At 36.4% G+C, this 15,872-nt stretch overlaps 1 protein-coding gene across 5 annotated transcripts in view; it reads left to right on the top strand.

The window, feature by feature from the left end:
* The window catches only part of SSBP2 (single stranded DNA binding protein 2), a 303,158-nt gene extending 290,302 nt beyond the window's left edge, over positions 1-12,856 (top strand). For 2 of the 5 annotated variants that reach the window (XM_021084507.1, XM_021084510.1), the window contains 3 exons: positions 1,881-1,959; positions 4,229-4,257; positions 11,511-12,851. In XM_021084507.1, coding sequence (XP_020940166.1) covers positions 1,881-1,959; positions 4,229-4,257; positions 11,511-11,561 — 159 coding nt within the window. In that variant the 3' untranslated portion in view covers positions 11,562-12,851. Of the gene's footprint in view, positions 1-1,880; positions 1,960-4,228; positions 4,258-11,510 lie in introns of all 5 variants that reach the window. The other 3 variants (XM_021084509.1, XM_021084511.1, XM_021084508.1) reach the window with 3 other exon arrangements.

The raw sequence follows: 15,872 nt of genomic DNA, 5'->3' as shown, positions 1-15,872 counted from the left end.
CTGTTTCTTTTTTACTTTTTAAACATGGCTGCTAATATATCTCAATTTACTCAACTAGTTCACATTAGTATCTTACATACTATTTCTGTTAAGCAGCACTGCCTTCAGTTATCAGTATTCTCTATGTCACCCAATAAATTTCCAGGGAGAAGAACCAGTATAAGAAAACTGTCAGTAATGTCTAAAAGGTGTTTTCACAGAGATTTTTAAAGAATATTGAATATGATAATGAACAATGTTCATTTTAGAAATTCAGCACAAATGTAGCAAAGCTCTTCATACTGCAATTTCTTATCTTAAAACGCGATATTCGAAAGGGAGGGAGTAAGGCAAGAAACCAGGAGCATATGGTACTGAAGACATTTCTGCAGGCAGCTAAACCAGCATCATCCAAGTGTGTTCCATTCTGGTGCTTAAATTTATTATGAAGATAAGAGCGTCAAGAAAAGTAGAAGAAGAACATGTCACTTTTTCAAACGTCATTCATTTCAGTCAGAGGTAGTGAAAGCAAATGCCTGCTAGGAGCTGGGACTGTAGCATTACATGCTTTAGATAGAAAACCTACAGTCTTAGTGTCATGTAAAGCACAGCAGAAGCACATAAAAAGGCCGAACTGAGGTTCACAGGCTATTGACCTCAGTGGCACCAGCTTCTCTGCCCAGATCTAAACTATGCTCTTGACAAAACTAAAAAATAACAGTAAGTTCAAAGCTAAGTTCTCTGACCTCTCATTAGAGGTAACCATATTCCGAATTATTCACGGGAGAAAAAAAAATCTACACATGTGCTTTTAAGCAGCAAAATTGGCTTTATGCTGGGAAAATGTATAAGCATGTGGTTTGTGTGATCACAGTGATGGAAAGCCATCTAATTTCCACACAAATTCGGTGGTATACAGGGTGTCTGCTGAGGGCAGTTTTTCCTCAAAAAGCCTATATGATAGTCATCACCACCACCTCATCTACACACATAAATACAAATACATGTAATACCACCTTCAATATTTCATACCCTACGACATGAGAGAAATGGTTTGGGCATGAGATATTTTAAGAACAAGTGTTTTCAGTAGGCTATCTTCACTGTAAACGTAAAATAATTATAGACAGCTTATCTTTAAAATGGGGTCCAGGTTTCGTTAGAAATATTCCAAAGAGTTGAGGGAAAAACTTGAGTGGGCAGCTCTTGGACATCACCTCTACCACAGCACATCTGTTCATATCTGTTTTGTACCAGGCTTCTAATGTAAGGTTTCACTCAAAAATATCACTGCTTTTAAAAATGTTAAAGATAACTGCTATTGAATGTCTAATTGTCTTTGAACTGACATAGAAGTCATTGGACTGCCAAGAAGACTTAGCTATATTCAGCTATCCCCAAGGAGCTAAATGTATTTAACCTTCAAGTTGAAATTATTATGTCCATTTGGATAAAGATGGAGTGTCTGCTAAGAAAAATGTTAATGTTGGTGTATAATGTTCAGTTATTCTTATTAATAAGCCAGTATCTTAATCAGCTTCTTCAGAACTACCTCTGGTTTATAATACCAAAATTTGTCAATAGCCTAGAAAAGAATGCTTATCTTCCCATTTGCACAGGATTATGTTGCTTTCTAGTCAAGGAAATCTGAAGAAGGAAAAATTGGGTATGAGTAAAGATTAGCCTGAAGATCCAGAACACAGAGAAATGGAATGAATGAAGGACAAGAGTCCAGTTAGAGAATCTAGAAGGCTGGGGAAAATCTAGGAAATAATATCCTTAACTTGAAAATGAAAGTAACTTGTAGAAGTGTCTTACAGTGTTAAAGATAGATATAGCAACACTGAGATAAACAATTGTTTTCAATGCCATCACAGTCATTTTCTCCATTTTTTAAATAGTTTCCAATGGGCCCTGGGTCAGATGGTCCCATGGGTGGATTAGGAGGAATGGAGTCACATCACATGAATGGCTCATTAGGTAAGGATATTAAATTTGATCTTCAGAAATGAACTCAAAACAAAACCCTAATTCTGCATAGAGGACTTTCTGATTGGCAGAGTTCTTCTGTACATAGGAACTCATTTTGAAATGCTTCCATTTTTACCTACAACTGATCATTTAATCCACAGTATATTTGCTACAATGGCAAAAGATTAGAAAATTAGATAAATGACAGTTGTTCTCATCTAGCTCATATAACCTATGAAACCTGAGCATTTTATGGTAAAAGGAGACACTGCTGCTTTGGGTACTGTGAGGACTGTGGTACCTTCCCCCCCAGGTTTCTCTCCCAAGGTCCAGAGACACAGTCTCAGAGGAACTTCAGTTCCCTCCAAGATTTTGACTTCATTTCTGTATGTTAATGTTTGTCTCTTTTTAAAAATAAAATTGGTAATCACAGTCTGGAAAACCTGAATGGTTCTCTTAAGAGAGAACACTGCCCGCATTGTCTGTGTTGGTAATAAAGCCTATTTCAAGTCGTGGGAATAATGGCCATAAACATACTTCATAAATGATTATTTTCTTACCAAATGCATCCAAGTATGCTCAAGGGAAACAAAAAGTTTCCCAATACTGAGAACTAGAGACAAGTCATACACGATTGACCTGGTCACACACAGTATGCTGTATATATAGGCAGGCCAAATGAAAAGGCAGAAAGAAAGATATTTATGTGTGTGCTTATCATCATCATTTCACATCATAAGCTTACTTTACAAGTGTGGTTTGAAGTTTGTGATCAATTTTTTTTATCACATCTTTTACCTGTTACCATTTTTTTTTTTTTACCTAAATTGGAGAAACTATGCCCATGAGTCACTCAGGTGATACACAGACTTTACAACCCCACCCTAGATCAGGAAATGCTATCCTCTGATACTTGGAAAAACAGTATTATATTAATAGTAGTAGTAGTATATTATACATGGCTAAAGAGCTATTACAAAACTTTGAGACACATTTGTGCTTTTAAGGATCCATGCTTCTTTTGCCTAGATTTAAGAATATTAATCTGCACTATCCAATTATGGAAGCTACTAGTTATGTGTGACTATTTAATTTTAAATTAATGTAAAATTCACTTCCTCTGTTGGCACTGCCACATATCAAATGCATGTAGTCACATGTGCTAATGGCTGTCATAATGGACAGGGCAAAGAACTATTTCCATCATCACACAAAGTTCTACTGGACAGCACCATTCTAGAATTTCACTTTCTAATTTATTATCAAGTAATTCACTTCTAATCTTTTGACTTGTAAAATCATTCACAAAAAGATGACATTTGGTCATGGAACATTCTCAGTTATATTATTCACTAGAATAGAATTTGAAGAATAATTTTACATATACTTGTCATCTATAATGAGTATTATTGTGTATATTTATATATACATAACTGCATTCAGTATTTAGCCATTTATTATGCCTATTTATAAATTAATTGGGTTAATAAGCCCTTGTTATTTTAACTTTCAACTGAATGCTGTACTATTAAAATATTGTGATATTTTCATGCCTGGAAAACTTTAAATAGTTAAAACTAAAATCGTGGCAAGGATCTGATTACTGTTCTTTTTACCTAAGTTATAATTTCCATTTCTTAAGTAAGAAATTAGTATTGATTGCCCATTTTTTCTAAGAATTAAAATAAAACTAAAACATTGTATTTTGAAGACTATTAATTTTGATGGATTGCCATGAATATTATCATTGCCAGATTTTTAACATTATTAAGAATACTTTGATTTTGGTTATTATAGTAAATATGATTCAGAACATTTTCAGATATTGTTGCCAGTGTCCACTTTATATTTTATCAGGTTTACAAAAACACCATTTTAGAGAACAGACATATCTCTTTTGCTCTCTATTTACATATCTATAAATATATGTACGTATTTGTATCAGTATACACATTTTTGAATTGTGTATGATATATATATCTAGTCATTCACTTTCGGGAATTGATGGCAGCAAGAATTTTTCATTCTGCTTTTACCAAAAAAAGTAGGTGATTGGGAACTAGATGTGCAACTCTTCCTTGCATTTGCCATCACATAATGCTTACTTACTACTCAGTGTAAGAGCAAAGTAATTTTTTCAGGTTCAAACATCCAGGAGATATACATGGAAAATACATACAGTGTATTGCATGATCGCATTTTGTTTTTATTAAAGGAGTACTTAGTAAAAAATGGACTCATTACCTAATCAAGGCTTGCTTTCCACATTTTGTTTTAGGCTCAGGAGACATGGACAGTATTTCCAAGGTGAGTATTCTGTATTGGTTTTTTATCTGTGTTTTGTTCCACAAGGAACTCTTATAGATTATTAGAGTAATGCCATGAATTTTGTTCTTGAACAACAGTTTGAAAGTAGAAGGTCAGATATAATTAAGTGGAAGTTTGAAATATGAATGCATATAATCTGTGGGAAAGGGTAAAATCCATCTTTTAGGAATATTTCAGGAGTTCCCACTGTGGTGCAATGGGTTAAAAATCTGACTGCTGGAGTTCCCGCTGTGGCTCAGTGGTTAATGAATCCGACTAGCAACCATGAGGTTGCAGGTTCGATCCCTGGCCTCGCTCAGTGGGTTAAGGATCCAGCAATGCCGTGAGCTGTGGTGTAGGTCGCAGACACGGCTCGGATCCCATGTTGCTGTGGCTCTGGCGTAGGCCGGCAGCTACAATTCTGATTTAGACCCCTAGCCTGGGAGCCTCCATATGCTGCGGGTGCGGCCCTAGAAAAGACAAACAGACAGAAAAAAAAAAAAAAAAAAAAAGAATCTGACTGCAGCAGCTGAAGTTGCCACAGAGGCACTATTCAATCCCTGACCCAGCACAGTGGATTAAAGGATCCTGCGTTGCCTCAGCTGTGGCATGGGTTGCAGCTGTGGCTTCGATTCAGTCCTTGGCCCATGAACTTCCATAATGCCGTGGGTACAGCCATTTAAAAAAAAAAAAAGTTTCAAAACATGCTAAGATTCATTTAAAGCATTACTACACATGATTAATTTATGATTCAAGTAAATAATCCATTTAATCACATTACAGTGTTACACATTTGTAAAACAGACTACCATAGTTTAGATAATCTTTTGAAAATGTAAACAAGTCTAGAACAACATGAAAACGGCCAAGTTTGAAAAAGTGGTTATTATATGTTGTAAAGGCATTCCATTTATACATCTCCTTTTTCTTTCAAACCATTATCAGGCAATGCTGATGTCGTCAATCATTATTACAGTTCCACAAAATAGAGTAAGAAAGTAAGGGAATTTTTTTTTTATGGCTGCGCCTGTGGCATAAGGAAATTCTCATGCCAGGAGTCGAATTGGAGCTGCAGCTAAGGCTTATGCCACAGCAACACTGTACCCTTAACGCACTGAGCTAGGCCAGGGATCAATCCCACATGCTCACAAAGACAACACTGGGTCCTTAACCCGCTGAGCCATAATGGGAACTCCTAGAGGAAAACTGTGTTAATACAAGTAGGAAAGTAAGCCTTCCAATAGTATATGTCAGTGTTTGTCTTCCTTCAATGTGTTGAGTATTTAAAATTAGTCCTTTGCTAAGGTGCCTGTTTTTTTTTTTTTTTTTTTTTTTTTTTTTTTTTTTTTTTTGAAGAATACCTAAATTCTTTTTAGGTCATGATAAATTTTAAATAGTTCTCTGTGGTTCAAATATATATTTAGAATGACTGATAAGAACTAATTATAACTACCACTAGAATGACTCTTCTGGAAGCCTATTTTATATCAATAAATACAGAAATTCATTAAAGATGACTTCATTTTTAATTCCACTTTGAATTATATTCATGTATAATAAAGTAAAATTCCTGATGCCAGGGAAAATAAAACTGAGCTACAGAAACTTTTAGATTAAGACTTAAAAGCGGCGGCGAGGGGAGTTTAATTGGCATCCTGACATGGTATCTGCATGCCTCACAGTTGTACATTCACTTTGAATGTCTGTGTTTAGGAACAATCAGAAAGGTCTTTTTCTTTTCTAAAAATAGGTAAGTATATATAATGGGCACTATCTTACCTCTGTGAGAAATGCTATGAGGTAAGCCCTCACAATGCTTGCTTTCAAAATAAGATTAATTCTAAAATTCCATTGGAACGTTCTTTCTGGGAAGCACCTTTACAAATCAGATAACCATGATTGTATTGGCTCTCTTAGGTATCTAAAATTGGTATTAGCTGAATTGTGCACTGTGGTCATAATAAAATATCTCAAGTTATATTTGAGAGCCATATTCTAATATCTAAAGATAATTCTTCATTACACAAAGGTGGGAGCACCTAGGTTGCTTAAAGCCATCTTCCCCAAATTTCCACTAACAACCCATAACTTGTACATTACATAGATGTAAACAGAATTCTACATGTGACTGTACTTTGTAATTTATAAAGCACTTTTACAAACTTAAAGGGTCATAATGACGGATTAAATACCATCTTCTAATCTACTCTCATGTCAGATCTGTTGCCGTTCCTTTTGTGTTTATTTTCATATTGCTCTTTCCAGAAACAAATTTTCCCACCACACTGTACCCACTGCTGATAACATTCTCTTGCCTACTGATGTATTGCTCATTCTTTAAGTATTAATTGATCACCCATGGTGTATTTCTGTGTATTGGGTATTGCCTTGTCCACTATGGGGAAATGCAAAAGACTTCTTTAAATACAGACAGTCTGTGGCCCTCAAATGGTTTACACTCAGGCAGGAATTCATTCAGTTAATATTAATGTGCCAAGGCATTATTCTGGGCTATGAAAATCCAAAGATAGACAAGATATGGCTCTGCCCTCAAGAACCTCAGTATAACTAAGGAGAGCAAACATATATAGTTAGGCAAAACTTTTACAAAGCAAAGTTTGAATGATTTCTATTAACATAGTATATTATCCCCAAGGAATAACCATGCCAGTACTATAAATGACTAGTTGCATCCACCTTCAGATGGGCTCCTAGGCATCTCATTTCAGCACTGCCCCCATTGGCTTCAGGCTCTAAGCAGGCTGTCTGGGTGATGGTACCACTATAGTCTGTCACATCCCTGCTGCACTATAGTCACTTTATCTGTAATCAGCAGCTTCAAGCATACACCAGTGTACTCCACTCCCAATTATTTTTTCCCTCCCTCTTTCCACTTATAGACTCGTCATTAAGTCTTTTACTCCAAGCTAGCCACGTTTTTCCCCACCTTCCCATCTTCTTCCTTTTCCAACAGCTATCTCAAGAAACTCTTCCTCCTTTTTCCTTTTCTTGGGTTCATTCCTTTCCATCCTATTCCTTCTTCTAGTCATTCTTGTTCATGAATCAAAAGATTATCTTGACCATCACTGGTTGGCAGTTTTGTTCAAAATCCCTCTTGGGTCTCTGGCTGTAGGTATCTTCATAATTCTCCAATTAAATCTGTATTTTGTCAAGTATCAGTAGTATGGTTTTTTTTTTTTAATTTCTTACTCCATATTTAGAAATTGTGTGATAGCACTGCTTCAAGGCTTTCTCTACTTTTTATTTGTATCCATTTTATATGTAAGGTAAATAAAGAACACTGAATTAAGAATCAGAAAGCCTGGTTTTACTACTTACAAGTTGTGGCAACGCATTACTTGATTTCACTTGGGCTCAGTTTCCTTTGTCATTAAATAGACCCCAAAGTTCCTTCTCTACCTACTTCATAAAATTACTGAGAATCAAGTGTGAACATAGCTAAGGGCTATGAAGCGCTATACAGATATGGAGTATCATCCTCCTCATTATACTGTCTTCTGTGGGCAAGGCTACGAACTCACACTGCCAACTGCGTTTTGACAGCACTTTTTCAGTGGCAAAGTGAACTCAAAGCTCCTAATGATATTTAAATTATTTCTTGCTCAGTTGAGTACTTTCTCATCAAACTCATATGCCTCTTTCTCAAACATGCAGGATTCATTTTTAATTTAAAAGTCTTTTTGTTAAAAAAAAATGTAAAATTCTTTTCATCCCTCCTGCAACTGAGAAGTCATTCATTTAATCAGCGGTACAAAAATATTTTCCCTTGGAGTGATTTTAGGGTTGGGGCTGGAAAGGAGCATATGACTTACCTTCCTCTTAGAAGGAAATCACCTAAATAAATTCTGCCGTTCACATTAAGCTACTGAACACTTCTATTTTTGAGTTTGAAAACAACTATATCAGAGAAGGCAAAAATCTGATCATGTCATGCTTAATAAATTATCAAAGGAGTCTTTTCAACCTGGAGCTTTCTGAGCTCAAGAATGACAGTTCCAGTTAAAGATCTCACACCATTTACAAGGGAACTAGTCTCCAGCTATAGATCTCTGCCATCATTGCAGGTGTGTAGCCTGTGGTCTAGCTCACCTGTACCCCCTGGAGAACCAGGACTGGCAGTCTGGTCTTTGAGAGGGTGGCAGAGTCCACAAAACTTGTTATTGGCAGCCTGTGAGAAATCAATTCAAAGATTTTAGAATAATGTCAATGACTTTATTCCAATTATAAGCAGAGCCAAAATGTCTACATGTGTTCACTTTTCTAACAGAAGCTTGAAAACGCTTGGAACAATTTCTGGGGAGAGGTGGAAGAAGGACATTAACTTACTAATTAAGAGATAATATGAAAGAATACCTGCAAATAAAATTAGAGAACTGAGAGCTTAAAAGAATTAAATGTGTTAACCAGAACAAAGTGTGAGTGTGCATATGTATGCTTAAAAATAACATTCATATGATGTCATAGCTTAAGGGAAAAACATTCCCATGAGTGAAAATGTAATAAAACCCCTTAAAAATGGGTCAGTATAATCTTAACTATACTTCTTCAAGCTCAGTTCTTATACTATAATAATTTAAGTAGTAGAGAAGAAGTACACATCAACTAAGGTATGAAATGCCTCATTATGTAGCTAAAAGTAATCTTTATTTGTATTCTTTGTGCTCCCTACCCTCTATGAGCTCAAGAAATTGGAGTGCCTTTTTGTGCATTATATTCCTGCCTTGATGATGAAATCTGCTAGAGACACACAATCATAGCTACAGTTAAATGCAACATACAGACAATTCATTGCTACCCACCCTCATAACCTACTCCAGGCTGGTGTTCGGAACCACTGCCCTAGCTGTTCCTCAGATACCTATACTATCTTTGGCTCTTATCTTCCTTGGGTCACCCAGTGCCCATGCACAGCACAATTCCTTAAGACTCCCCACGGAGCAACCTTTTGTTGTTTTCACAACATTTGCAGCAATCACTTCAGATCTTAAAAAAAAAAAAAAATGTCCTGGAGCTTCTATTGTGGCTCAGAGGGTTAAGGACCCAGTGTTGTCTCTGAGAATGTAGGTTAAATCTCTGGCTTTGTTCATTGGGGTTATTAGATCCAGATTATTACAATAACATATGGAAAGGATCAACAATGTCTTAACTGTATAGCACAGGGAACTATATTCAATACACACATACATACATACACACACACATATATATAACACATATATACATATAATATACCATGTAATACTACTCAGTCATACGAAAGAATGAAATAATGTCATTCTCAGTAACATGGATGGACCTAGAGATTATCATACTAAATGAATAATTTAAGTAAGTCAGAAAGAGAAAGACAAATACCATATCATTTATAGGTAGAGTCTATACATAGGACACAAAGGAACCCATCTATGAAACAGACTCACACACAAGGAGAACACAGAGTTGTGACTGCTGGCTGGTGGGGGCAGTGAGGGTGAAGAGGGATGCACGGGAATGGGGTTAGTAGATCCAGATTATTACAATAACATATGGAAGGATCAACAAGGTCTTAACTGTATAGCACAGGGAACTATATTCAATATCCTGTAATAAACCATAGTGGAAAAGAATATATATATTCTTTATATATATATATATATATATGTATAACTGAATCACTTTGCTGTATAGGAATTAACACAACATTGTAAATCAACTGTACCTCAATAAATTTTGAAAAGCACAGTTGATAGCTTTATTAATGAGTTATAGTTTAGTTAATTGTACTTAATTTTTTTTCATAAAATCAAGTTACTCATGTTCATTTCAAAGTATAGTTACCTTTCTCTATACTTGGGAAGCTAACATTTTCCGAGAAAAAATAAAAAAAAAAATAGAATCCTCTTTATGCCATTAAACTGTGGTTCCCTAGCCGTGGGGTTCACTGGCAAATGAGCTCCTGTGGACTTCAGAGATCCTTGTTCTCAGATCCTCCTTGTGGGGTGCACAGCAGGACAAGAGACAAGCTCTATTTCTACCAGCTCATCTATCCGTCTCTGCTTTACAGTTTAACCATATTTTTAAAAGGCACATATTCTTCAGGGATAACTCATTCATGAAATTTTCATTTTTATGACATAACTTGGTTTAAGTCAGAAGCCTCAGAGCAATTTTCTTTTAAAAAAAAATCTAAAAACTTATTCAGAAACAGAATATAAAATGGCAGTGGCTTAGGAAAAAAATCTAAAACCGGTCTTCCATTTGAAATAACAAGTAAAAGTTTTAACCTTGAAGTTTATTTTTACAAGTAAAAGCCCCTCAGTCACAGTTGCAATCCTGTGTGAACATGCCACTAGCATTCTGTATTTCCTGTGGATGTGGAGTGTCAGATGACCTCACATGCCTAAAATCCAACAGTAATAGTTAGACCAGAAATTTAAGTAGGATTTAAAGAACATACTGCTATCTTAGTGTTGACTAAACTCTACTATCAGCCATTTTATCTTAAAAATTTCAAGGAGTTGCCTGGTGGCTCAGTGGGTTAAGTATTCAGTATTGTCACTGCTGTGGCTCAGGTCACTGCTGTGTCACAAGTTCAATCCCTGTGTAGGAGCTTGAGCATTTGCAGGTGCGTCAAGAAGTTTTGTCTTTGTTTCTCAAGAAAATCTACTCAAACAAATGGTAGCACCCCACTTCTGAGCCTTCTTTCCTCTATAACTACGTACTGAATTAGCCATGTCCTAAGTATTTCTCTTGTTCTGAAATATAGGTATCTCTTTCCTTTTTTCCTTATGATTCATGTAAATACAATGGTCGAAGTGGTGTACTATGTAAACTGTGTGTAGAATAAAGGTAAAGCTTATTAAATAGTGGCCTTTCAAAGTTGATAGTAAAATGCCAGGGAATTATTGTCCCATCACACCCTTCATCATGCCCGGTGGGAATGTTTCTTAAACTCTCCAGAGTCTAGGAACTCTACAAACCAAAGGTGAGAAATTGAATAAATATGATTCTGAGACCAAGAAAAAGAGTCATGAGGAGTTATTTGGAGTTTTCTGTTTTTCATTTTCATTTGGAAAAGCATGATTACTTGTCAAAGTGCAAAGAATGAACTAGAATACCTGGTAGACGTCTGAGATTGAAATTCTGTCTGCTTTGTCCTCAGAAATGAGGCTGTAGATTCCATGTTTGAAACAGTACAGTGCAAAAGGGAAATAAACATCTTCAAAATGCTTTGTTTCTGAATCTTGTTACAGAATTCTCCCAATAATATGAGCCTGAGTAATCAACGGGCACCCCGAGGATGATGGCGAAATGGGGGAAATTTCTTAAATCCTTTTCAGAGTGAGAGTGTAATATTCCTTTGACTACATATTATATCCAGATTTATTTCTGAAGCTCTCCTTTAGAATAAACACATAAAGCCATTATGACTGTAAGCTAAATAGAGTTCAATAGGTTGGTCTTTTAAAACTTCGAAAATTAAGTGGCATTTCTTTGAAACATTTAAAAAATAAAAATTTTACTATGTACTATTTATCAAGACAAAAACTATAATACTGGTTTTCCGGAGAGAACATCCACTGTAAAGAAACTACTAGAAACAGTTGGCATATTTGATAGCTTTATACATTTTCACATTACTGAAATGTCTTGGATCACTGCAAAACCACATCTATTCTCAGCACTGTCTTTAAGACTCTGAAAATTATCTCTAAGATACCTATACGTCACACACTAGACTTTTCCTGCCGTTATATTATTTACATTTAACCCGAACTGGATACCCTAGTCATCTTTCAAGGGTGATTGTAATATTAAGAGAAAGACAGTATCATTCCTGTCTCCATAGAACTGTGGACCGGATCCAGCCAAGAAGCAATATAATTCATTCACTCATTTTCTGAGCACTTAGCACAGGATAAAGCCATGTGCTAGGCATTAGAGGGACCAAATGAACCATATGACATCCTTTGCAAGGGCTTATGAGTCATAACTAATATTTCACATTAGAAGCATCACTAGAATTTTTTTAAATTCATTCCCAGAACCCCTCTAACCCATGAGTGAGAGTTTCCTGGAGTGGGGCTGGGCGTACTCACATGTGAAAAAGCTTCATCAGTGATGCTGATGGACATTCTCTGCTAAGAACCACTCAGCTGGAATAAAAGGCTTCAAACCCAAACTAGTTTCATATAATAGACATACCTCAAAAGATGTATTGCTCTCATTCAAATTTATTATGGAAGATCTACCAAACTATAAAGAGAATCAGAAGAGAAAACTACCTTCGCTTTGCCCCTAACAGCCTTTACCAGAGACGATACCATCACAGTCAGTGGCTAGTACGTATGCAGAGAATGGCTGCCTCCCCAGATGGAGCCCAAGATGACTGTTCTGTGGTTCTTTTACTTCTCAGTATTGACCTAGATGGGACAAGACTTCCCCTGCTTTAGACTTTACTTCTGTTAAAGCTAGACATAAAATTATGCTGATCTTTAGTTTGTCTTTATTTGCATGATACATTATGGTTAGTAAGGACAAAGAAGGTAACATAAACATTTGTTTAAAAAAAAAAATCAGGAGTTCCCGTCGTGGCTCAGTGGTTAATGAATCCCACTGGGAATCATGAGGTTGCGGGTTCAATCCCTGGCCTCGCTCAGTGGGTTAAGGCTCCAGTGTTGCAATGCTGTGGTGTAGGTCGCAAATGCGCTCAGATCTGGTGTTGCTGTGGCTGTGGTGTAGGCTGCGTCTACAGCTCCAATTAGACCCCTAGCTGGAACCTCTATATGCCACGGGAGTGGCCATATAAAAGGCAAAAAGACAAATAAAATAAAATAAATCAAAAGACTAGCCCATCAGTGATGAAGAAATAGAAAAATGTGAGAAACTATGTTGTTTTTCATAGTGCTTAGAATTACAAGATTTTTAGAGCCGGGTCCTTTCACTAGTTTGCTTCAAGATTGTGGACAAATTAGTCAAATTAATTAATGTTCGCTTTATAGACATTAATTTCATCTTATGCTAATTCTTCCAGCAATAAAATGGTATAATTCAGTGAGGTATATGATAATTAATTCAGTTCAATTCAACGTTTATGAGCCTGCTCTATGCAAAGCAGTAGGTTAAGAATGGAGTATTCTGAAATACATATAACACATCCCAATCTCAAAAAATGCAATTTGATGGTAAGAACATATTTACGCAACAATTAAACCATATGTCAGATTAAAAAGTGCTATAATAGATGTAAACCTGGTATTTTAAGAGCACCAAGGAAATAATTTTGTATTGGAAAATACAACTATTTAAAAGTCCCACATGACTTTAACTTTAGGGCAGGAACAAGGAGAACTCTCCCACTTCCTTCCTTGATTTGTCCTTGGTGACTGCCACCTTGCTTGTCAGAGAGGGGAGCTGCTTCAGAATGGGCAACAGAAAGCTCTTTATGGGGATCAGAGAATCAGAGTGGACCTTAATACTACTGTGTGCAGAATAAACACCTGCCTCACCCTTTCACCCCAATGGACTATGCACATGCTGAATAGCAGGTCCTTTTGTGACTGTATGCGTAGACCAGATGGCCACTCCTGGTCCAGCCTCGCTACCCTTAAAGCCATAGAGCAGGTAAAATGCCATACTGCTGTGCAGAGTTACCAGAAAACCAAAGCTCCCTCTCTTCCCCCCTTCCTCTCTCCTGTCCCCACTAGAAGTCCCTCAGGAGAAATACTGGGATGGGGTTGAGAATTGCACCACCACTTGAAGGGGAATCTGGCCTTGGAAGCAGGTCCACACTAGCTGCTCCATTCTTCTATCTCCGAGCTATGACTAACAGTCTTATCTGTGTCTTCCTCTATCACATCCACACGTTTTTGTTTGCACTTTTTTAAAAGATGGACTAACGAGAAGAGAGAGAAGGTGGCAGAAGAGATTCACTGCTGACACGTGTAGTAAGGCCGTCAGAAGTAAAGAGGTTAGCTATCTCCACTGCTAGCTTTACTGTCACCAGGAAAAGTAGAACCATGTAATGAATTCAAAAAGATAAGATTTCTAATGACTAAACATCCAAATCAAATTCTAGTGGTTTTTCATGCACCTAAGTCTGAAAGCAAATTTTTGAGCAGTCTGCTTTTGGGGGTTTGTCATCTTTATCTTGAAATTGAACCATAGAAAGGCTTAGATAGGAGCAAACATCTATTTACTGATTGTTATGTACAGACACTATCCAGTCAATCCACACATGCTACTTAATGTACTTAATATAGCAAAATGTCCAAGGCAGAAACCAGCAATGCAACATGCCTTATACAAAAACATGACCAAAAATGTTTCACATTCACCTTTTTTTTTTGATGGAAGCAAGGCCTTTAAGAACAAAGATGCCCCTAGTGTTCAACTCTAAAAATGTTTGGTTTTGAAATACAGAATACAAAAAGGCTTACTTAGTTCAAAAATTTGTGCTTCATGCCTCAAGTAAAGCAGTTAGTCTTATTTCTGAATTAATTTAGCAGAGTATTTTCTCCATGGCGCTCAGCTGTAATCAACTGAGCAGACAAGATATTAAAGTCATGGCATCAAATAGGATTTATAAACAAGGTGTTTGATCATTTTCTATTACCCTTACTGCCTTTTGTCATATTCTGTTTATTATAAAGAAATCACATATGCCCAATTTTTTTTTATAGTCACATATGGACTAGATCTATTTCACTTTAGTTTGGCTCAGAGTACCTGTACTATCACCTCTCATTAAGACAATAAAATATTACATAAATGTTTAGAACAGAAATGCAGTATAAGATCTGAAGTGTTCTTGAATATATCAACAGAAATGTTATGCATGTGCTCAAAGACTTAGTATTTCTGATGGAATCCATGGGACATGAACTGGGTAGAATAAATTCTCTAGTTCACCAAGACATGCCCTTTCAAAGTATTTTAATTAAAAGAAAAAAAATAGTGTCTGTTTATTATACCATTAGGTTTCCTTTTTGTTGTGTGCTAAGCAACACTGACATGTCAATAGCTTTTAAGCCACTTTACCATCTGATGGAGAAAACAGACCACAGAATAGTAAGCAGCGCACTGACATACCAGTTCTGCACAAAATGAATTAGTAATACATGTCATATACAATAGAAAATCGCAGTGTGTCTCAGACCGTCACATGAATTTTTGTCTAATTATGTACCCTTAACACCTACTCTTCCTTATTTCTGAAAAAACATTTCCTCTACTTGAATAGCAATGCAATATCCTTTGTACTGCAATTCTGCGCGTTTCCAATTCTTGATTCCTGAGTTAAAGCGTTTCAAAAAAGCAGCACAAACTGTTTCCGCCTGAGCAGTGCTATGGCCCCTCACTTGTAAAGACAGTCATGCAGGCGGCAGTCTGTTACTTACCAATACCTTGGCATCGTTTTCCATTACCTTTATTAAAATTTAATTTTTATTAATTATTTTCATTTTTCTGATTGTATTGTATGCTGCCATCCGTTCTGACGCTCTGGCCTGACTTCCTTGTCGTACCCTATTTTCCACTCAGATCCTCCCTGAACAAGCCTAATCTCTTAACTTCCCAGTGTATCTGTAACAGTTCTCATTATTCTGTAAGCTTCA

The sequence above is a fragment of the Sus scrofa genome, chromosome 2, assembly GCF_000003025.6.
Source record: "Sus scrofa isolate TJ Tabasco breed Duroc chromosome 2, Sscrofa11.1, whole genome shotgun sequence".
NCBI classification, from domain to species: Eukaryota; Metazoa; Chordata; class Mammalia; order Artiodactyla; family Suidae; genus Sus; species Sus scrofa.
The sequence above is the reverse complement of the archived record's forward strand: the minus strand, read 5'-3'. Positions and strand labels throughout refer to the sequence as shown.